Raw genomic sequence first — 20,871 nt, 5'->3', positions numbered from 1 at the left:
CTCCGGCAGGGCTCTTCTGGGCCTGCCGTGCCAGTGGGAGCAAGCAGCCGGGGCTGAGTGTCCGTCCCCAGGTGATTGGGGATGGGAGTGAGGAGCAGCGTCCCCTGGGCCCACCTCAGCCCCCAGCCCTGGTGCTGCTGGATGGGGAATGCAGGGAGTCACCGATGCACGAGTCACTGTTCGTGTTGGTCCAGTGTGTGGGGAAAGCGGAGATGGAAAGAGCAATTGGTGCCTCCCGGATCTGCTTTCCCCTACAGAGGGAGGAGCGGAATGACAGGTTTTGGGGAGCTGTAATAATGAGCCCCCTCCGTGCGTGAAGGTGTCTGTGTACAGCAAGGAATACCCGTCTCCCTCCCGGAGTTTTACTCTAGATCGTATTCATCCCTATGAGAGCAGTGAGGGGCTGGGTTGGGTTTTCTTCCCCTGTGCAACCAAAGGGTGTCTGGAACCTGCTGAGACGTTTCCCTGTCGGGCCTGGGCTGTGCTGGGAATGCCGGAATAGCAGAGCAATCCCTGGTAATTGTATGTGGTGTGAGACCGGGAAAGCAGCTCTGCTCTTGGCCGGACTGAAGCTCTTTCCAGTTTGAAAAGTTTAAATTACGTACATGTCCCCGACCCGACCTGAAATATGATGCACCTACAACCACAGGAAACATGAATTTAACGAATCTGGTTTGGAGCATCGCTTGAGACACTGAAAAAACATAACTGATGGTTGTGCTGGAAGCTGGTAGGAAACAGTCCCAGCCAGGAGCAGAGCGAGCCCCCAGTTCCGTCCCTGCAGGTGTCCCGGTGCGTGCCCTGGGGCTGCTCCCCCCTGCTCTGCCTCAGGAGCGGCGTTTCTTAAACACCAACAACCTGCTTCAGTTTTTATAACTTGCTTCCTTCAGGTCACTGCCCTGCGGGCCAGACTCCTCCTTTTCAGGGCTCTGCGTTATCTCACCTTTCACTACGTGCCCCGACAGCTGATGGTGGGACAAAGTGTGGCTGTAAAGCCGGGTACGTGCTGGTTCGTCTGTCACGTATCCATCTGCCTTTCTGCGTTTTACCTGACACCGTCTATAAGGAAATATTTGGTGACCTTTGATCCAAGCAACAAACATCGATGGCAACTACCTGAAACTCCCATCTCGGGGTGACAAAACAGAGCAGCTGGGGTGACGCTGAACGGAAGGGAAACGGGCAAACGTAAAGGAAAAACTGCTCCATCAGACAATATGGGATATTATTGCACATCCGCGTGCCTGGCGTGTTTGACTACATCCAGGTTTGCAGCCGTTCCCCGCTAAGGGCGCAGTCGACATCCCAGCTGCGGCAGGGATTGAGAAGCCGCCTCGGTGAAGCGTTTGGGCCTGGCTGGGTTGAGCCGATGTGGGGGCTCGTTCCTGGCGCCTCAGGGAAGGGCGGAGCAATGCCTGGAAGCAGCAGGGCCTGTGGCACCCAGAGTTGGTGCCTGTCGCACCCAGCGTCACGACACCCGCTGCCTTTATTCCCACCGGCTTGTAAAACACTCAGCAGATGCTCTCCAGCATCTTCTTAGCGGGGTCACCAACTTGTAGGGCTAAAGGTTTAAATGAACATGTTCCATTGGCTCCATTTTTAACATTATTAAATCAAAGATCCCCAGAAGATCCTTCCGCAGTGTTTTACCTCCCCAGTGTATCGGGGCGCGCATGGGTGAAGGGAACACGGGTGGCCTTGGTGTTTCCATCCCTGCCTGCATGGTCTCCATAGCTATTTAAAACATCTCGTCTGATTATTATTTTTTTTTTTAAAAAAAAGACATATTTATTTAAAACAAAACACTTGGCCAAGGGAGAATCATGGGCGTGTTAACCAGATAAACTAAATAAAAAAAAAAAAAAAAGAGGAAAACAGCAGAAAGTAGGAGGAGGCCCGTCCCCGGACCCCCGGCCGGCGGGGGGCTGGCGGCTCCCCCGGTGCCGTGTCCCGCTCGGCCGGTGGGGCCGGGCCGCCCCCGCCCTTAGAACTCGAAGGTGCCGAAGTGGGCGGCGCGGCCGCCGGCCTTGGGCTGCGGCTTGTAGCCGATGCGGTCATTGATCATCTGCTCCCGGCTCTTGTGGTCAGTGCCCAGCGCCATGGCCGCCGCCGCCGCCGCCTCCTCGCCGGCCGCCGCCGCGTCCGCCTCCTCCCGCTGCTTCTTGCGGCTCTGCGGGGCAAAGGGGCCGCGTCAGGCCGCTGCCGACCGGGGGCGCGCCGACCCGCCGGGGGCGGCCGCGGCCAGTCCCGCTCGCACCTCCAGGTCCTTCCGGATGCTCTCGAACTCCTCGATGTCGTCCAGCTTCAGCTCCAGCCGCGTCGGCTTCCGCCGCAGCATCGCCGCCGCCGCCACCACCGCCCCGCCTCAGCCGCCGCCGCCGGTCGGGACGGAGCGCCCCCAGGCCGCGCCTCCCGGCACGCCCGGTTCCCCGCGCCACACCTCCCGGCGTGCCCCGCGCGCCCTGCCGCTAGCGGGCACTGCAGCTCCCGGCGTGCCCTGCGCCCGTTCCCCCAGCCACACCTCCCGGCGTGCCCCGCGCGTCCTGCCGCTAGCGGGCACTGCATCTCCCGGCGTGCCTTGCGCCCGTTCCCCCAGCCACACCTCCCGGCGTGCCCCGCGCGTCCTGCCCCTAGCGGGCACTGCAGCTCCCGGCGTGCCCTGCGCCCGTTCCCCCAGCCACACCTCCCGGCGTGCCCCGCGTCCCCCGGAAGTGGTTGTGAGGCGGCGGGGTCTGTTCGCGGCGCGGCTCGTCCCGTCTCCCCTCCTGGCGCGCCGCTGCCATGGCCTCTGTGCGGGCACCGGCGGCGCGCGGCGGCGCCCGGCCCCCTGTGCGGGCCCCCGCGCCTGCCGAGGTGAGTGTCGGGTCGGGGGGGAGGAGGCCCCGGGCCCGTTACCGGCGCGGGGTGGTGCCGGCCCGCGGGCCCCGAGGAGCGGGGAGAGGCCGCGGGCCGAGCCGGGGGCTCGCTGTTGCTTTGGGGCGTTGTGGGGTTTGCCGTGGCGGAGAGGCCCCGGTGTGGGGAGGCGTTCCCGTGCCGTCGGTGATACCGGAGCCATTCAGAGGGCCGGGACCGGAGCGCTTACGTCTTTTCGCGCGTTTTTACGGAATCCTGTAATTTTTCTTGGAAAGTTTGTTGTAACGCTCCTCTTCGGGGAGGAAGGAGCCGTGCATCTTTCACCTCCCTCTCTTCTCCCTCGGCTTTCCAGCGGGGGCACCGAGAGCTGACGGGTGGTGTTGCTCCTGCCCGTTTTGGGGCTTGTTCAGCAGGATTAGGAAAAGCTTCATCTTGTAAATTTTTTTTAAAAAATAAAAAGCCCATAACTTTAAAAATGAAGTCCAAGCATGTAAAAAAGGAATGGAAGACAACACAGTCTAATCTAAGCAAATTTATTATTATTATCTTTGCACCTGGGGCATAGCCGTATTGTCCAAGATAAACGTTTCACGTACAATTTAAGGGTCTCTCTGTGATGTATGTACTAACTTCCTGTAGCAGAGCAGTGCTTTCTTGCACCCCCAAGCTGTTTGTTGTCTCCTTTTTAGCCAAAACTCACTAAAAATTCTGTCTGTACCTTCTAGGCCACAAAGAGCAAACCCACAGAGGAGGGCGATGGTCCTCCACCCAAGAGAGCCCCCATCTTTTATGGCAGTTTGGAAGAGAAGGAAAGGGAGCGTCTGGCAAAAGGAGAATCGGGGATGCTGGGAAAAGAGGGGATGAAAGCTGCGATCGAGGCTGGCAACATCAACATAAGCAGCGGTGAGAATGTTTAACCACTTTTCTTTCTGCCTTGCTCTGGAACATGATGCTTTCAAAAGTCTCTGACCAACTCTGAGCGTAATTTAAAGTAAAAAACATGATGCTGTTGCCTGGACTGTTGACTCTTTGTTTGGATCTTCCCGTTGGAGAGGGATCTCTCATGCAGTTGATGTTTTCAATCTGATGGTTTTGGTTTTTTGCTCAGGTGAGGTCTTTGATCTCGAAGACCACATGAGCGAGCGGCAGGCGGAAGTGCTGGCTGAGTTTGAGCGCAGGAAGAGAGCCCGGCAGATCAACGTGTCCACCGACGACTCTGAAGTGAAAGCCTGTTTGCGAGCGCTTGGGGAGCCCATCACGCTCTTCGGAGAGGGTCCTGCAGAAAGGAGGGAGAGGTGCTGTGTCTGCCCCGAGTGTTGCAAACGGGGAACTCTCAGTTTATCAAATGCCTGACATTTTCCTTGTAGCTGGGGTACAATGCGTGCTGGCAGTCAGTCACGCTTTGTTACAGTGAGTGAGAATATGGAGGAAGAAAGAATGGCAGATAGTGATTATTCGTCACATTAGCTGAGAATTCACTGAGTGAATATGACTTACTGTGTTTCTTTTTAGATTGAGAAATATCCTTTCGGTGGTTGGCACAGACGCATTAAAAAAGACCAGGAAAGACGATGACAGGTCGAAAAAATCCAAAGAAGAGGTAATGGTCTGTCTTGTTCTCTCAGTGCTGAGGGAGATAGATATCATGCCCTCTGAGATGCCTTATTTTGACGATCTCTTCTATGTCCAGGACTCTTAGTTTTGGTCGGTCTGTGGATTCTCATGTCATCCCTCCGTGCTCTTTCTGTATTGCCCATTTTAGCAAAACTGTGGCAATGTGTTATCTAAATCAGGAGCCTTAAGTCTGGCTTGTACTGCAGGCCAAATTCCATGCTGCGTACAGCATATAAAACAGGAGATTTGACTGTTACTTAGTACAGCGAGTCCTTTATTGTTGATTGTCTTCATACTCAGGGATAAAAAAAAAAGTTCCTGCTACTGCATCTGTTTCTCCCTGTGATGCTTCTTTCCTTCTGCTTCTCCTTTCTGTTTTCGGAGTCCATTTTTTCCTTATTTTTGGGGGTTGCTGTAAGAAATAAGGACAATTTCTGCAGCTCTGGGCTTTCTTTTTACTGGGTGATGTGTAGGGAAGGAGGGGTATAATCAGCTGTACATTGTTAGGTAAAATGAGTTGGTGTTCAATGGGAATATTCTTGAGTGAAGTGGCAGCATGTCAGGATCTGGTCTGTAGGGCAAAGGGTTTGACTTGTCTCTCAATGTCTTTTTCTGGGGCTTATATTTATGCAAAACGCCCTTAAAAAGAGGCCTTAGCACAGCAAGATTTAAGAGCAGATGCTGTGGTGGCACTTATGTACTAAGAGGAAGTCATCTAAGGTAACTGAATGGAAGAGCAGTATCACATTAGCTTTATCTTTGGTTTTGTTCCTTTTTTTACAGTATCAGCAAACCTGGTACCACGAAGGACCACGCAGTCTGAAAACAGCGCGGCTGTGGCTTGCTAACTACTCACTCCCCAGGTGAGATACAACAGCCCAAATGAAGGAGGGAGCTGCAACCTTTTGTAAAATCTAGCCGCTAATCCCACCGTGGGTAGTGCAGGAAACTTGAGATCAAAGGAATGGGGAACATACACTGGTAGACAAGTCCAGTGAGCTCAGAGCTTGAGTTCTCGGTGACTGACTGCAGCATTAGCCCAGTTTGGGGGAAGAAGGGGGAAAGGCCTGTTTCCAGCAGCAGGGCAGGGAAAATACAGGGACATGTTACTCCATCTTTTCTCTTCACAGGGCAGCGAAGCGGCTAGAAGAAGCCCGGCTGCTCAAAGAGATTCCAGAGGCAACCAGGACATCGCAGAGACAGGAGCTACACAAATCCCTGCGAGTAGGTTTGGCAGCTGCTCAGCTGCTGTGTTTAAAACTGCTGATTTCCAAAGAGATTGATCAGAAAGAGAGCAGCTGCCCGGAGGTGGCGTCCAGATGCATGTAGTTTTCTGCATCGTCATCTGTTGGAAAGCTCTGCTTTTTCTCTCTTTCCCTGTGATATGCATAAAGCATGTTCTAACTCTTTCTTCAGTGATTCAGAGAGATGTACTTTAGTTGTCCCCTTGCACGGCAGAGGGATGAAGAGACATCCTTGCATTGCCTCGCTCCTTGCCTGTGAAACTGAAGGAATTTGTTCCTGGCTTTGTCACAGGTTTAGCTGGCTGGGAAGGGACTGCTCACTTTCCTCTTCCTGGAAATGGTCAGTAGTGCATAAAACCAAGGGAAATAAGAACCAACACGGTAATGCAAAATATGTCTGAGATGACCGAGACGCCCCTTTCGAGCATGTTAAGTCAGATTCCCAGCTTAACGGAGCAGAGAGGCTCAAGCACGGTGTGCTGCCACTAATCCTGCTTACACCCAGAGGCATTCGCTGCCAGGGGATTTGCTTCTCCCCTGAGCGCGCCACGCTGCCTGCCCTAGTCTGTCTCCTTGCATTCATTGGATGAGTTGCAGGAAGAGGCCAAAAGTACAGTAACTTCTCTGTCAAAACCGTAGTTTCAAAGCAGGCCTGCGGGGTTATTGGTGGCAAGTACCATGGGTGGCACAGTGAGACCTAAGCTGTGCCCCAGGGCCGTGCTAGCTTACATCGGCCAGGCTGGCTCGGTGGCCCTCCTGCTGGGAGCTGGAGTGGCTCCGAGGTACCTCCTCCCTGTGAAAATGACTTTGAAAGGCCTCTGCTGCCTCCTGTCTTTGGCCAGGGCTTTCCCCAGCTCATTTGTATTTCACTCATTTATTGTTTTCTTTGGTTACAGTCCTTGAATAACTTCTGCAGCCAGATTGGAGACGATCGCCCACTGTCCTACTGCCACTTCAGCCCCAATTCCAAACTCCTTGCTACGGCCTGTTGGTAAGTTTTCTTTTACAGCTCTTGCTGTGGGGGCTGGCAGAGCACAGCAGGAGTGAAGGAGAAGGATGTTACTGGAGGCCTGTGAATTGTGAGAGTTCAGAAATTATTTTTCTTCCTGCTCTGAACTCTCTTCACCCTGTTTTAGAGCTTAGCGGAGATTTGAATCTGAGTCCGTTAGTTCCTATGGTTGGTTGCCCAAAGTGTATCGGTATTTTAGCTGCCGCAGAACCCCCCCGGGTGGTTTTGCAGCTCTGTGTTTGAGCTCTTTGATGTTCCTGTCTACACTGACATCTATCTCTTGTGTTCAACAGGAGCGGGTTGTGCAAGCTCTGGTCTGTGCCCGACTGCAACCTTGTCCACACCTTACGAGGTAGAGAATGACTTTCACGGAGGCTCTTTGCTTAGTTCTTTTGTTCCCCTCTGGGTTGAGTTCCCGTATCTGAATTACTTTGTGGCTCAAAACATACTGTTCTTTGGGCAGATTTTATTCTAATGAGAGCATCACTCAGGCTTGCAGAGCACGGGCGTGTGTCTCATAATCAAGAGGAAGTCCTGGCCTTTCTCTTACAGACAAGACCTGAGTTTGTTGTTTCTGAATGATCTTGTTTTGTTTTGTTTCAAAACCGGGTTTGAGTTATTCTGAGCCAAATATCAGCATTTTTGGCCAGGACACTTAACAGCCGTGAGGTTCTTTGAACAGTGGTCACAACTTTGACTGAATACAAATGTGAGAACAAATCTCTTGATTTATATGTTAATTTTTCACTACATTTTGAGGGTTATAAACCTTGGCATCAGTGGGGGCTGCTGCAGGACGTGCAGTTTAGCTGTTTGCAGGACGGATGTGTCTGATAGTTACAATGCAACATACACAATGTGGGAGGACACAGCGAAAGTGTTCAATGGTACCTGATTAATTAGTAAGAAAGAAATGCTGTTTTTCTGAAGAACTGGCCTAGATCATGTGGCAGACTGTGAATTTTGATTTTCCTTTCTCTTAAGGACATAACACCAATGTAGGAGCAATAGTCTTCCATCCCAAAGCCACTGTCTCCCTAGACAAGAAGGACGTTAACCTGGCCTCCTGTGCGGCTGATGGGTCTGTCAAACTCTGGAGCCTCGAAAGGTCAGAACGATACCAGACATGCACAGCTGCAGCATTGTTGGTTTGGGGTTTATTTTCTGTTCTTAAACACTGAACATTTACCATCCTCCTGCAAATATAACCTTTTCTTGTAGCTATACCAGTGCAATTCCTGGCCTCAGTATGTGCCACCTTCTTCAGCAGGAAAAGAGATCACCCTGATTAGGGGAATCAAGGTGAGGGGAAATCATCTGAAAAGAATCAAGTCAGAATTGCTGCTGGGCATTGGTAATCTGCTTTGGGTTTTGGATGGAAGATTTGGAGATCGTTTCATTCTAACCTTTTAATTAGGAGAAAATTTCCCCTCTTGGATATTAAGAATTGAACTTTTGAGTTACTGGGAAGCACCAGTATTCAGGGAAGGACTAACCAAATAAATACGTGACCACGTACCATAGCTTCATCCAGTAATAGAAACAAGCGGCTCCGTCATTGCACAGCATTAGTTTTGGAAGATGCACAGCATCTGTCTCGAGCCTGTGAAGAAGAGAACGGTGCAGATACCGAGCCCTGGCACTGCCTGTGTTTGAACAGTGGAGCCCTGCAGCGCACCTGAGGAGGAGGCAGGCAGCTCTCAGATCCTCAGTTGTTTATCCTTAGCTGAAAGCCACCGTGTCTAATTGCAGAAGCGTACCTGTGCGAAGGGACAGGTTGTTTATTAGTCTCATGTGACCACGTCTCTTTAATTGGTCTGTTGGAAAGAAACTCTAAATGCTGTTCAGGCCTTCTGCCAAAGGCAACTGCTCTGACGCCTGTAATTCTGGGAGAAGAAATATTCACTCTGTCCCGCCTGCCCTGTGGTTCCCCAGAATAGCTGGATTTGTTGTAGTTTGGGGTAGTTACAGTAAAGCTCCCTGCTGCCCAGGGAGCCCACGTTTTGTTTCCGCTGTTAGTACTTTCAAAGTGCTATTAACAAGGGCCTTGTTAATTTTCAGGAAATAATTATCCTGGGAGAACTTTATAACCAACATGAATGTGGATAAAGGGGTTTTGGTTAGAGCTCTAACTGTGTGAACAACAGGCAGAATTCAGAGTCATTACTTAAACTCTGATTTTCCTGTCCGGCTCGACTTTAATTAGCAGCTGCCTTGCTGTGATCGTAACGTTTGCAAAGGCCTGGCTAGAGCCAGCCACCTCTGATCAGTGTCCGATGATTTTTGTGTCTGTTTTTCAGTGATGAACCGGTGGCAGATATTGAAGGACACAGCATGAGAGTGGCACGTGTGATGTGGCACCCGTCTGGGAGGTTCCTGGGTACTACCTGGTATGGAGATGGCGTTATTTGCTTTAAGACATTACCATTAGCTGTCTGGCTGGTAGCCCAGTGGGTGTCACTGCTTGTCCGCAGAGGAGCCCAGCACAGGCAAGGGTTGGCCATTCTTGACAACAGCTGGACTGTTGCAATGTAAATAACAGCAAGTCATTGGGATTCCTTTCTCTGCCCCTCATGTGAGACCCTGTTGGTCTCCAGTTGGAAATAAAATGCCCACAGAGTTAGTGAAATATCCCGTTATTCTCCTTGGAGATACATTTAGTTGGACAAATGCTTTGTTTTTACAGCTACGATCACTCGTGGCGCTTGTGGGACTTGGAAGCTCAGGAAGAGATTCTCCATCAGGAGGGGCACAGCAAAGGGGTCTATGACATTGCCTTTCACACGGACGGGTCTCTTGCTGGCACTGGGTGAGTTTGCGTCAGGACTGGACGTGAAATATGGTCAAGGTTTTATTGCTGCCTGATGCCAGGCGCCCCAGCGATTTCAGCTGCTGAGGCTAAGCAGTGCACTCTGGCAGTTGCTGAAGTCCGGTGGTTGACGCTCAGGTTCTCTCTTCCCAGAGGACTGGATGCTTTTGGCCGGGTGTGGGACTTGCGCACAGGACGCTGTATCATGTTTCTAGAAGGCCACCTGAAGGAGATCTACGGGGTTAACTTCTCCCCAAATGGGTAAGAAAGGGGCATGCACGGTTTACGTGGGAGCTCTTCATACAAACCCCAGCTCCTGATGACACGTTCTCCCTCCGCCCTTTGGCAGATACCACGTGGCAACTGGCAGTGGAGACAATACTTGCAAGGTTTGGGACCTCCGCCAGAGGAAGTGCATCTACACCATTCCTGCCCATCAGAACCTGGTGACCGGGGTGAAATTTGAACGTAAGTGCCTCCTGCCTGATGTTCCTTATCCCCGCCTCTCCTGAGCTGAGGTGGCAGGGGACGGGGCAACTCAAAACCACATCTTCAGGTCAAGAAGGCCTGTACTGGTTAGAGGAGAAGATTTGTCACGTTTTGACTTGCAGATCTCACTTTTCCCTTTTTTCTCATCCTCTACCTGCAGCCAATCATGGGAACTTCCTGCTCACAGGCGCTTACGACAACACCGCAAAGATCTGGACTCACCCCGGCTGGTCCCCGTTGAAGACGCTGGCTGGGCACGAGGGAAAGGTGATGGGACTGGATATCTCCCTGGACGGACAGCTGATAGCGACCTGCTCCTACGACAGAACCTTCAAGTTGTGGACAGCGGAGTAGCTCAGAGGTGCCACCGGTGAACTGGAACGGAGATGTTGATGGCTTTGAACTGACTTGCTTTTTTTATATTAAAGAAAAAAAGAACAGGAATCAGGTGTTGCAGCATGCGTTACGGCAGCTGTAGTCACTGGCTGGTCTTGGGTTGAGGTGGTTTGGACGCACCTGTATTTGCCAGGGCTTGGTTGGAGTCACATCTCAGGTGATGTTTTCCCACCTTTTAGGCCTTTGTTTTTCTACTGCAGACACTGCTTTCTGCTGTAATTTGGAGATGATCCATCGGCTTCCAGCCTCCCTTCCACGTTAGGCACTCAGGTTTTCTCCAGTCTGTTTTAAACATTTGTAGGTAGCCACAAAACACCTCAGGTGTGGTGCGTTAAGCCTGTTAACACCCTTCTTCCCTTCCATTTTCCAGGAGCCTTTGGTAGGAGTCTGTGGCTTCAAACATGATTTGTGTTTAAAGAAAGAAAAACTATCTGTAGGAAGCACCCTGCTTCCCCTGTCTGCAGAGGCAGCCTGTGAACGGAGGTCTGTACCCGCTTGGCGTTCGCTCACAGTGGATGTTAAAGGCCAGGGAAATTTGTCATTTCCACGTACCACCTCAGACCGTCCCGTGCCGTAGCTCCTTGAGCTGTCCTGTGAACTGGGTGTTTCCAATCCACGGAGGCATCTCCTGGTTGAGCTTCTGCTGCGTCTCACCTGAGATGACAGGAAGGCGGCTGTTTCCGTGTAGGATTGTCTTGTTCGAACTTCTACCATGGAGAGCTTTCTTATTTGTTGTTTATTCTTTAAATTGACATTTTGCAAGTGTCGTGGTCTGGAAAATCAAAGCATGTTTTGAATGTACACCCTGGCCTCTGGGTCTGACTGAGGAATGGAGAAATGAGAGGTACTTCACGCCACAGTTTGATTTCTGCCCGCTGTCGTAAAAACCTGCAGGAGAAAAGACGGATTCATCTCCCCGTTGCCAGCTGGAGAGCAGCTGTCCGTGTTCCTTGGGAACATGAACACAGTTTTGCTCTCGGTGCTTGCAGTGCAGTTGGAGATCATGTCTTAAGAAATAAAAAACCCAAACCCGCTTATGAGTTACTTTTCTCCTAGCAGAGTGTTTGGGGGCTTTCTGCTCCCTTCCAGCAGCACGGTGGCCTTTAGTTAGCAGCTCTCTATGCTCCCTCGCTCACTCCTAGGGAAGACACAACAGGAGGAGGCCAGCAGCTAACAGTCAACTTTTTAATTGCAGTCTCCTCTTGTAGAAGCCTAGATACACAGCTACGCCTGCTCAAGCTGGTTAAGCATCTCCTGAAGTGTCACCTAAAGGGCCCACCCGAGCCTGGCAGCTGTGCGGGGGACCCCCAGCTGCACAGCCAAGACAAGGCGTTTCTCATCAGGTGGCCATTCACGGGACAATCCTGGCCCAGCAGTTGCCTACTGGGCTCCCACGTTTCCAGCTGGCTTAGGATGGAATCTCAGATGCCAGTGACTGTTCTGCGTTTACACTCGCGCTGTTCCTGGGGTGTAAATCCCCCTGCAGGGTTTCTGTCGCACCGTGTTCAGCTCCATCCACCTGGAGCAAGGGGAAGGAGGCTGAGCACTCCCTGCCCCGTGTCACGGAAAGTTCACTATGGTCAGAACACTGCCACCTCCTCCAGCCCCAGCTCCGTGTGGTCACTCATCTGGAGCACGTGAATTCCGGAGTTAGAACTGGCGCAGAGCAGCGTGGAGCTGTCGCAGACGGCCAGCGAGGCCAGCGGTCCCGATCCCTCGAGGCACAAGGTGGCCAGGCAGGCTGGGGAGGGAAAAGTCACCCGCGACACTTGGTTTGCTGAGGTGAGATGTGACCACACCAACCTCCCGCCCTCTGGCTCAGCCCGAGGTGGGTGAGCTGCACCCCATCCCTGCGTCCAAAGGCAGCGGGATGTGCCCTCTGGAAGAGAGACGTGCCACTCCCGACAGTCCCACGGGGCATCTGTGCATTGCCCAGCTAACATGGAGCCAGGCTGAGGTTGGGCCTGCCCCTTCCCTGGAGAGCAGACAGGGAGGGAGGGAGGGATGGACGGACAGACGGATGGATGGACAGACCCCACTGGGCTCGCAGGGAGGCATTCCCAACCTGCCTTTTTTTCCCACAATGCTTACGGTCCAGAAAAGTTCTCCCCAGGGGCTGTGCTACACTCGCCGTGCAGTTTTGATAAACCACCAAATGAGAAGCAGAAATAAGAATTACAACATCCAGCACCACATCGGCCCTTCTGTTTGTGTCTATTATTAAAAAATACCCCGAGGCAGCATTTGTGCAGAGACACCAACCCCCGAGCTGCTGATAGAGCCGCGGTGGACACGGACGTACAGGCAACTCGCGGTGACTTACACCCCTCAGAGAACACCTGAGTTAAGGCTGACGGCTGTGGAGGTCGCCACTTGAAGGCAACAGGAGCAAAACAAAGCTGCTGCCGACCCCGCAGCCGCCTCGGCGTGCCCAGGCCGCGGCGTGGAAGAGGAGGTCGGTGAAATGGAAGGCGAGAGCTTTTCTGTGGGAGATCATCAGGTTTCTGTTTTCATCCCATGTTAAATCGGTGCATTTGGAGCAGCGCTGGGCTGCGGGGAGGGTCTGACGCTGACGACTCCTCCTGCGTTTGGTGCCCGGCTGTGAACCTGAACCACCTCCCAGGAGGTCTCTACCAGCCTGTCGCCATGGCAGGGCCTGGCAGGCAACAGCCTCTGCGTCCAGCTGCGGTGAGGACTTGGCCCTCACCAAGTCCCCCAGCACGCAGGGTTGGCCCCGAAATGCCCGTGATTCGCCTTCGAGGGGACAACCAGAGCAAGGGCAGCTGCCACCAGCCCTCCATCCTCCAGCACAACTTCTATTCTTTACAACTTCCCACTCGTATCTGCGGAAAGCCCTGGAGTTCCCCTGTTCTTCTCGATTTTTATCATTTGTCTTTTCATTGCTGACCTTGGATGGATCTTTAAAAGCCATCCTGTCATTGCTTCCTTTTAGTTTGGGAAGGGCACTCGTCATCTCCGACGTTATGCGCCCAACCAACCTCCTTCGCTGGAGGGGAAGCAGAAGCCCCTGGGGTTGCTCTGGGGCATAGAGAATCACAAAATCATGGAATCGTCTAGGTTGGAAGGGACCTTTGAGATCATCGAGTCCAACCATCAACCCAACACTGCCAAAACCACCACTGACCCATGTCCCTCAGCACCACGTCTGCCCGGCTTTTAAATCCCTCCAGGGATGGCGACTCCACCACTGCCGTGAGCAGCCTGTTCCAATGCTTGACGACTCTTTCGGTGAAGAAATTTTTCCTAACATCCATCCCAAACCTCCCCTGGCATAACTTCAGGCCATTTCCTCTTGTCCCATCGCCTGTTCCTTGGGAGAAGAGACCGACCCCCCCTGGCTGCCCCCTCCTTTCAGGGAGCTGTGGAGAGCGAGAAGGTCTCCCCTCAGCCTCCTCTTCTCCAGGCTGAACACCCCCAGCTCCCTCAGCCGCTCCTCACAAGGCTTGTGCTCCAGACGCCTCACCAGCTCCGTTGCCCTTCTCTGGGCCTGCTCCAGCCCCTCAGTGTCTTTCTTGGAGTGAGGGGCCCAAAATTGAACACAGCACTCGAGGTGGGGCCTCACCAGTGCCCAGTACAGGGGGACAGTCACTGCCCCAGTCCTGCTGGCCACACTATGGCTGATACAGGCCAGGATGCAGCTGGCCTTCTTGGCCACGTGGGCACCGCCCTGCCCTGCAGCTGGATTAGAGCAAAACCCAGAGATTTCAGGCTTTGTCAGGGTGTGTAGCGCTAGGACGAGGGGCAATGGTTTAAACTGGAGCAGGGCAGGGTTAGATTAGCCATGAGGAAGAAGTTCTTTACACTGAGGGTGGTGAGACACTGGCCCAGGTTGCCCAGAGAGGGGGTGGAGGCCCCATCCCTGGAGACATTCAAGGCCAGGCTGGATGAGGCTCTGAGCGACCTGATCTAGTTGAAGATGTCCCTGCTGACTGCAGGGGGATGGACTAGATGGCCTTTAGAGGTCCCTTCCCACCCAACACGTTCTGTGATTCGTCATGCCCATCACCACCGGGAGACAGAACCGAAGGAAGCAGTTGTGTTATCCCCGGGTGAGGCACAGGGAGTGGGCAGGACCCTCCCCTACCTCCAGTGTCCCGCTCCCAGACCTTCACTGTGCTGTCGCGCGAGGCCGTGGCGATGCTGGGGACGAGCGCTGGGCCCCGGGGAAGGAAGACGCAGGAGGTCGTGGTCTGGAAATGCCCTTTGTACTCCCGCACTCGGTCCCGCGTCTGCCGCAGGTCCCACAGCTGCAAGGCAACGGGCAGCGTTTAGAGCTCAGGCTCTGCTTCCGTCACTTGCAAAACGGAGCTGTTTCATGAAGGAAGGAAGATGGTTTTGGATAAAGGGCTCCTCGCCAACCCTCCGAGTATAGCGTCTCCTGCCTTTGTCCCCTGCTCATGCTCACAGTCCTGGAGGACTTTGAACCCTGAAGGATTTTCACTGTTGGTGTCTGTTATGGTTTGAGAAAACCCATAGCAGTTTGTTGTCGTTTAGACAATCATTCTATCACCCGATGAATCGGGGAAAATAAGGAAACACGAGGGTTGAAATATAAATAGATCCAATAGGATAAGACTATAACAATAATAATAAAGAACTAGAATTGATCGCAATACTAATATAAGACATACAAGAATTATACTCAGCCAATTATATCAGTAGGAAGCCGTGTACTCCCAGCAGGGGACAACTCTGTTGGCAATGGCTTTGGGACGAAGGGAAAGACTCAAGGGCCCAGCAACGCCATCGAGGGAGAGACAGACTACACAGAAAACTTTCTAATTTATATCGAATTACATCATCATGGTATGAAATAATCCTGTTGGCCAGCTTGGGTCAAGTGCCCAGGCCTCGCTCCTCCTCATCCCTGCACCTGGCATGGCTTGAAAATGCCGAGACCTTGAATCCCACATAGCCTAGCTGGCTATAAAGTAAATATTTTCATTAATTCAGACACTAAAGTCTTCCAAAAGTGCAAGTTTTCCCCAGCATTAGAAGGGAAGTTAGCCCTGTGTTGCTCAGCGCAGGACAGTGTCTGTTCCGCGCCCATTGGAGCTGATGGGCTCAGGCCGCGCGGGCAGAGAACCCCCTCTCCAGCTCCCGTCCTCAGCCCCGCTCCCCTGGGATGGGATGGTCCCATGCGCCTGCTGCTCACACGCAGGGCCGAATCCCTGCTTTGGAAACTCCTCCAGCACGGGGCTTTCTGCAAGAACCTCGTGCTCATGCCGTTACTGGCACTAAATCCCAGTGCTTTAATCAGGAAGAACACCTGCTTAGATATTCTCTGAGCAGAAGACTCGCCAAAGGGACAGGCAGGAAGACACCAGCATAAGGCCAACGCAGTGGGAGCAAGCAGATCCTTGGAGCACCGATCTGTTGCTTTCCACTGTACGCTGCGGACATTTGAGAAAACAAACCAGAAAAAGCAGGACGTGGTGCCCATCAGACTCACGGTGGCCTCGCCGCCCTCCCCCGCGCAGCCGCTGCTGGTGCTGAGGCAGAGCCGCCCGTCCGGGCTCACGTCGCAGCTGGTCTGAATGTGCTGCTGGGCTGGGAAGGCGTGTGCCACCTGCAGCTGCCGGCTGTCCCAGACCCTGCAAGGAGCAGGAGTGGCGAAGGAGGACTCCCAACGCCGCCGTGCCAGGATGGGCTTCCCTTGGTGCCCTCCCGCTGCCATCCCCCGGGGCAGCCCCCATCCCTCCCCCCCAGCAAGCCGAGCTCCCATCCCTGCACTTCCCTCTCCCGGATCAATCTCCAGCCAGAGCAGCTGTGCTGAGATTTCTTTTTAATAAATTCTCATTTTTACCTGCAGTCACCTCCCACTGCTGCTTACAGCCACCGGTGTCCCCATACTGTCCTCCCCTGGCAAGAGACCACGCTCCAAGACCCCGGTGAGCTGGAGGGTGGCTTCCAGCCACCCCAGCAGGGTACAGGAGACCAGGCGGTGGACAAACAACCAAAGAAACAGCCCCTTGTGCACTGGCATCGGCCATAATCCCCACGTGCCCCCAGGCTGTAACTCCCTTCTCTGCGGCCGCGTGTACAATTTACCTGATCGTTTTATCCTCTGAGGTCTGGACGACGTAAGGCCCCCCAGGAACCCAGCACAGATGTGTGACCTGCGGAGAGGAAAGGATGAGCAGGAACCCGCCTCGGCACGCAGCCCAGGCCGGCGTCCACCCACAGATGCAGAGCCACCGAGATCCCTCCTCGTGCTGGGTGATGAGCAGGAAATGTTGGATAAAGTGTTTTTCTGCTTCCCACCGAAGCTGCTCCCCTACGGGGTTTGATGCCAGGGCGGTGACCGGGGGTTGTCTGCAGGCAGGGAGGTGCCAACAGGACACGGAGCCATGGGAACAGGGGTACCGCGGGCACCAGAAGATGGTGCCCACGGCAGCTCCGCTGCTGGGCTGGTACTGAAGGGAACGCGGCCCCCACTGCACAACGTGCTTCCCAACAGCTCTGAGCTGCAGCACGAATATATCGCCGTATGTTTCTTGGTATCTTTGTGCTCCTGGATTTGTTGTTACCTGGAGAACGGAGTAACCAGCCTCAAGCTTTGGGCTCCCCAGGCGCAGAGGTAACCTGCGCAGCGCCCCAAGAGCTTTTGTGGCGCCAGGCTCGGAGCAGATTCACTCTACACGGCTTCACGTGCGACATGACCGCGCAGGCAGCGAGGTGCCACCATGGGATGCAGGGAAGCAGCGGCTCCTACCAGATTCCTGGAGATAGCGGCTCTGCCCAGACACTCTCCGGTCTCTATGTCCCACTTGCACACGGTGTTGTCTCGTGAGCCCGTGCACAGCTGCGAGGCATCTGCAACCACAAGTTAACGTTAAAAACAGAAGTCAAAAAAAGTTGCCAAGGAATCCCTGGGGAAGGGGGCGCGCTGCTCCTCACCCGGGCTCACGGCCAGTCCAGTAACCACCAGGTCATGGCCTGGAAAGCGCTGGCTTGGCCCCGAAGTCCTGTGAAGCTCCCACATCATCACCGTCTTGTCCCGGGATGCGCTGAAGACTCTGTTTGAGTCACGGGCAGAGGTGACCTGCCCAAGACAAGACGGGAGAAGCCGGTTACTGTCCTCACCCACCAGCCGGGGATGGCAGAGCACTCCCACGGTCGTGCCAAACCCAAGACGTGCAGAACCGTGACCGGGGAGAGCCTGACTCTGGTTTGGCTATGCTGGCTATTGCCCGATGCCTGTGCTGCGACTCCCGCTTCCTTCTGCTCTGCCGGACCCTGGCCACGGGCAAACCCCCCACAGCGGGGCTGGGGAACCGCCAGCCCCAGTGCCACCGCTGCAGCCCCGACTGCGGCCACGCCGTGGGGGCCGTTGGGCAGCGATGGTGTGCCACCCGCCAGCGGCACCCACATCCTCGCACAACCGGAGAGCTGGACGGTGGGGGGGTGTTTGTGGATCCTATTCTCAGAAACCATTAATTTTATGGGAAAAACTTCCTCGAAAACCCAAATGAGCCCAGCGCACGGTTGCTTTGCGCAGTGGGATGAACGAAGCCCCCTTCATCCCTCCAATACCCCACAGCACAGGGGACCCGCACCCACTGGGACTGCCCCCAGCCGGAGGTGCACCGGCCACGCTGCGCACACGTGTGCGTTTGCTCATGTGTCCCGTGTTTGGTCTCCGAGTAGCATGTTTGGCTTTGTAATCAGGATGCCAGAAGGAAAATGAAAGCCCCGCTGTTCCCAGGCATGGCTGATTTCTACAATAACGATGACTCTAGTGGAACGAGACCTGAAGAAAACGGCATCTCTGAATCGAAAACTTGACCTAGTAATTCATGCTGAGTTTTTGCTACACAGTCTCTTGGAGGGGAAGATAAGCATACGTCCAAGCCCCCTGGAGCCCTGTTTGGTCCAGAGGCAACCCCTCTGTGCTGCTTCCCCAGACAGCAAAATGCCAGTTGGGACCCTGGGAAAAACCTGATGCGTTCTGATGCCCTGCCCTCGCCTTCTGATGGAGCAAGGCGAGCCCTCTGTGCCTGACAAACCATCGCTCCATCATTCCCGGTTCCCGACAGGAGACCCCAGCACTCACCTTGGTGACCTCCCGCTGGTGCCCCACGAACCGCTGCAGCGCAGCCCCGGATCTCCAGCGGCAAACGGCCACACTCTGCAGGGGCAGGGAGAGGTGTCAGCAGCGGCCACAGGCGAAGGAGGACCACGCACGTTCTTGGTTACGTTATACCGAGACCCACACACAGTCCGAGCTTGAAGAGGGAACAGATTCGTCTGGTTTTGAGCTGCTGTGGCAAACACAGCTGTCTTTAGAGCCCACCCACTGCCAGGTAACATAAGAAAAGGGCCAGTCCAGCGATCCCAAGCCTGGATGAGAGCACTGGATGCGATCTGAGCTCTGGAGAAGGTTATAAAATTTGATTCAATGTGCTTCAGCGTGTGCCCTCGCTCTAAGCTCATCTTTTCTTTCTAAATTCAGGAACTGACAAAGTTGTTACCATTCGCAGAGATGTTTAAAGCTCACATTCCAACCACATCACCTTCTTTTCTCTCTGTCAGTACATTTTCCTGCCTGTGAGGGTGCGTTGTGCCCTGTGGCAGGGGCACCTCACCTTATCCCTTCCTCCCGACACACACAGGTCCGGCGTGAGAGCAGCCACAGCAGCGACGGCGTCGGTGTGCACGGGGCCGAGCTGCCGAGCGGCTCGGACGGGTCCCGTCTCTTCCACGGAGCCATCGGCCCTGCAGCAGAGAGACAGCGGCGGGAGCTGCAGGGCGTTTTAGGGCAAAGTCAGGGTGACGTTTCCCTCTGAGACCGAGGTCTGGGAGGTGGCACCACTGGCTGGGCTGGAGAAGGACAACACCTGCCTTTAGGAAGCCGAAGAGAAGCTGCGAATGGACAAACGCATCTCCTGGACTAGGCGGGATGGAGCAGACCTATTCCACCTCTAGCGCTGCCAAACACTTAGACATTTACTCACTCTGTGCTGGTGCAAAGAACAGAAGAAAGCTGCTTTTCGATCTTACCGACCTCCCCTCCAACCAACGCCCCTCGGACTCTGCTGCCCTCCTTCGCTCTAGCACCAGCCTTGCCAAGCACCTCGAGTCCCCCTGTGGCCACCCTGTGCTGGCAGCTGGTCTCAGGGCAGAGATCGCCCACCCTCCTGCCACATACCGAGCTATTTCATCCTGCCGAGGAAAGCTGCCGAGAGTCTTTGAAGAGACAACGAAGCAGTTTTGGGTATTTGGGGCAAACAGGTGACCCTGGGGCTGCCAGCCTCCAGACCTCTGCCTTGGCCACCACAGAGCGTGACCACCCGCCACCTTCACCAGCTCGGCCCCTCCTGCAAGCTGGATTTGGGATTTCAGTCCCCCAAAAAAGCCGAGCAGTCTTTCGAAGCAAGAGTCAAAAATGAAAATTGGATTCATACATTCAATAACGAAACCAAAGCCACGTGCTCGCTGTATTCTCTGTTCATTTGCTGTTCTCCATTCCCTCTCATAACTGGTTTATTGACTCAAGACACGACCACCTGGGGCTGCGTTACCTGTATTTGGCAGGGTGGAAGCTGATTTTACTCTGCAGCTTCCCCATAGCCCCCCTGAGGAGCGCGGCTCCCGCTATGGCCAGCAGCGCTGAACATCACATCAGCATCTCAGGCACCTTCTGCTGGGCCGTGACCTGGGGGCGAAGAGACACGGCATTACTGGGAAGCCAGAGAGGTTTCTGCTTCTTACACATAGGGGATAAACTGCTGATAATACGTTATCTATGTCTTAACTTCATTTAGGGTCAGAGGAAAAAGCTCAGAAGATGGGACATCTGGCGCTCCCCAGTCAAACTTTTTGCTTGGAGCAGAGCCAGCTTCAGAGATGAGCTTACTGGGACCTTCCAGCTGAGCTCTAAGGACATCCAAGCATGGTGAGGCCATGACAGAGATGGAGCTGCTGCCTGTAATTCCTCTAGCGCCTAACAGCTCCTCTCACTCCAGTATCTGCTCTTGACTTCCATATTTCCCAGAGGTCCCAACCTCTAGACCGGCAAACGCAAACACCTTCAGACTGAAGCTGACCGGTGGGACTGGATCTTTAGACCAAGAAAACTGCGGTCACAGGCAGCCCGCACTTCAGTGGACCAGCCTGGCTTAACGTAAAGCTTGACGTGGTCTTCCCACAGGCTGAGGAACACTTTGGGAACAGCAGCTTCTATGTCCAAACCCCAGGTCCGGGCTAGACAAGACCATCTTGCTAAGCCAGATGCCTTCAGCAAAGAAATACTTGCTGTCCAGGCTGAGACCAGCCTGCCTGGTCCCAGGGCATCCCCCAAAAGGAGCATCATGACAGCCAGCGCCTGCACCATAGAATCACAGAATGTCTTGGGTTGGAAGGGACCTCTAAAGGCCATCCAGTCCAACCCCCCTGCAGTCAGCAGGGACATCTTCAACTAGACCAGGTCGCTC

The 20,871-nt window shown here is 54.1% G+C and overlaps 3 protein-coding genes across 4 annotated transcripts; 1 reads left to right on the top strand and 2 right to left on the bottom strand.

Moving 5' to 3' along the window:
* Positions 1-1,806: 1,806 nt before the first annotated feature.
* Positions 1,807-2,443, bottom strand: CDC26 (cell division cycle 26). The gene is made up of 2 exons (XM_074608836.1): positions 2,258-2,443; positions 1,807-2,170 (listed from the first exon to the last, which is right to left on the bottom strand). The coding sequence occupies exons 1-2, from the start codon at positions 2,336-2,338 to the stop codon at positions 1,985-1,987; spliced, it is 267 nt and encodes an 88-aa protein (XP_074464937.1). The 5' UTR covers positions 2,339-2,443; the 3' UTR covers positions 1,807-1,984.
* A 236-nt stretch (positions 2,444-2,679) lies between these two features.
* PRPF4 (pre-mRNA splicing tri-snRNP complex factor PRPF4) lies at positions 2,680-11,911 on the top strand. Of its 2 annotated transcripts, XM_074608828.1 has the most exons (15): positions 2,680-2,853; positions 3,579-3,756; positions 3,962-4,148; positions 4,366-4,453; positions 5,251-5,330; positions 5,598-5,691; positions 6,608-6,702; positions 7,014-7,072; positions 7,705-7,828; positions 9,021-9,110; positions 9,407-9,529; positions 9,683-9,790; positions 9,879-9,997; positions 10,179-10,379; positions 10,785-11,911. In XM_074608828.1, exons 1-14 carry the CDS (start codon positions 2,782-2,784, stop codon positions 10,370-10,372), a joined length of 1,611 nt encoding a protein of 536 aa, XP_074464929.1. In that variant the 5' UTR covers positions 2,680-2,781; the 3' UTR covers positions 10,373-10,379; positions 10,785-11,911. The 2 variants fall into 2 exon arrangements, with proteins under 2 accessions (XP_074464929.1, XP_074464928.1); XM_074608827.1 differs by having other exon boundaries at positions 2,681-2,853; positions 10,179-11,911.
* An 83-nt stretch (positions 11,912-11,994) lies between these two features.
* Positions 11,995-20,100, bottom strand: WDR31 (WD repeat domain 31). The gene is made up of 9 exons (XM_074608829.1): positions 19,960-20,100; positions 19,024-19,153; positions 18,492-18,566; positions 17,336-17,480; positions 17,151-17,251; positions 16,487-16,554; positions 15,888-16,029; positions 14,520-14,682; positions 11,995-12,155 (listed from the first exon to the last, which is right to left on the bottom strand). Exons 1-9 carry the CDS (start codon positions 20,004-20,006, stop codon positions 11,995-11,997), a joined length of 1,032 nt encoding a protein of 343 aa, XP_074464930.1. The 5' UTR covers positions 20,007-20,100.
* Between the last annotated feature and the right edge of the window lie 771 nt (positions 20,101-20,871).

The sequence above is a fragment of the Larus michahellis genome, chromosome 15 (assembly GCF_964199755.1).
Source record: "Larus michahellis chromosome 15, bLarMic1.1, whole genome shotgun sequence".
Classification (NCBI taxonomy): domain Eukaryota; kingdom Metazoa; phylum Chordata; class Aves; order Charadriiformes; family Laridae; genus Larus; species Larus michahellis.
Note: the sequence above shows the minus strand (reverse complement) of the source record. Positions and strands in the feature narration are given on the sequence as shown.

Excerpts from the sequence above, each read along its gene's own strand:
- CDC26 (XM_074608836.1), bottom strand. The coding sequence starts at position 2,338 with ATGCTGCGGCGGAAGCCGACGCGGCTGGAGCTGAAGCTGGACGACATC. Across the intron at positions 2,171-2,257 it reads GCATCCGGAAGGACCTGGAG|AGCCGCAAGAAGCAGCGGGA; the intron begins GTGCGAGCGGGA and ends TTTGCCCCGCAG.
- PRPF4 (XM_074608828.1), top strand. The coding sequence starts at position 2,782 with ATGGCCTCTGTGCGGGCACCGGCGGCGCGCGGCGGCGCCCGGCCCCCT. Across the intron at positions 2,854-3,578 it reads GGGCCCCCGCGCCTGCCGAG|GCCACAAAGAGCAAACCCAC; the intron begins GTGAGTGTCGGG and ends TGTACCTTCTAG. Across the intron at positions 4,149-4,365 it reads CCTGCAGAAAGGAGGGAGAG|ATTGAGAAATATCCTTTCGG; the intron begins GTGCTGTGTCTG and ends GTTTCTTTTTAG.
- WDR31 (XM_074608829.1), bottom strand. The coding sequence starts at position 20,006 with ATGGGGAAGCTGCAGAGTAAAATCAGCTTCCACCCTGCCAAATACAG. Across the intron at positions 19,154-19,959 it reads TTCCACCCTGCCAAATACAG|GGCCGATGGCTCCGTGGAAG; the intron begins GTAACGCAGCCC and ends TCTCTGCTGCAG. Across the intron at positions 16,030-16,486 it reads TCAGAGGATAAAACGATCAG|GGTCTGGGACAGCCGGCAGC; the intron begins GTAAATTGTACA and ends TGCTCCTTGCAG.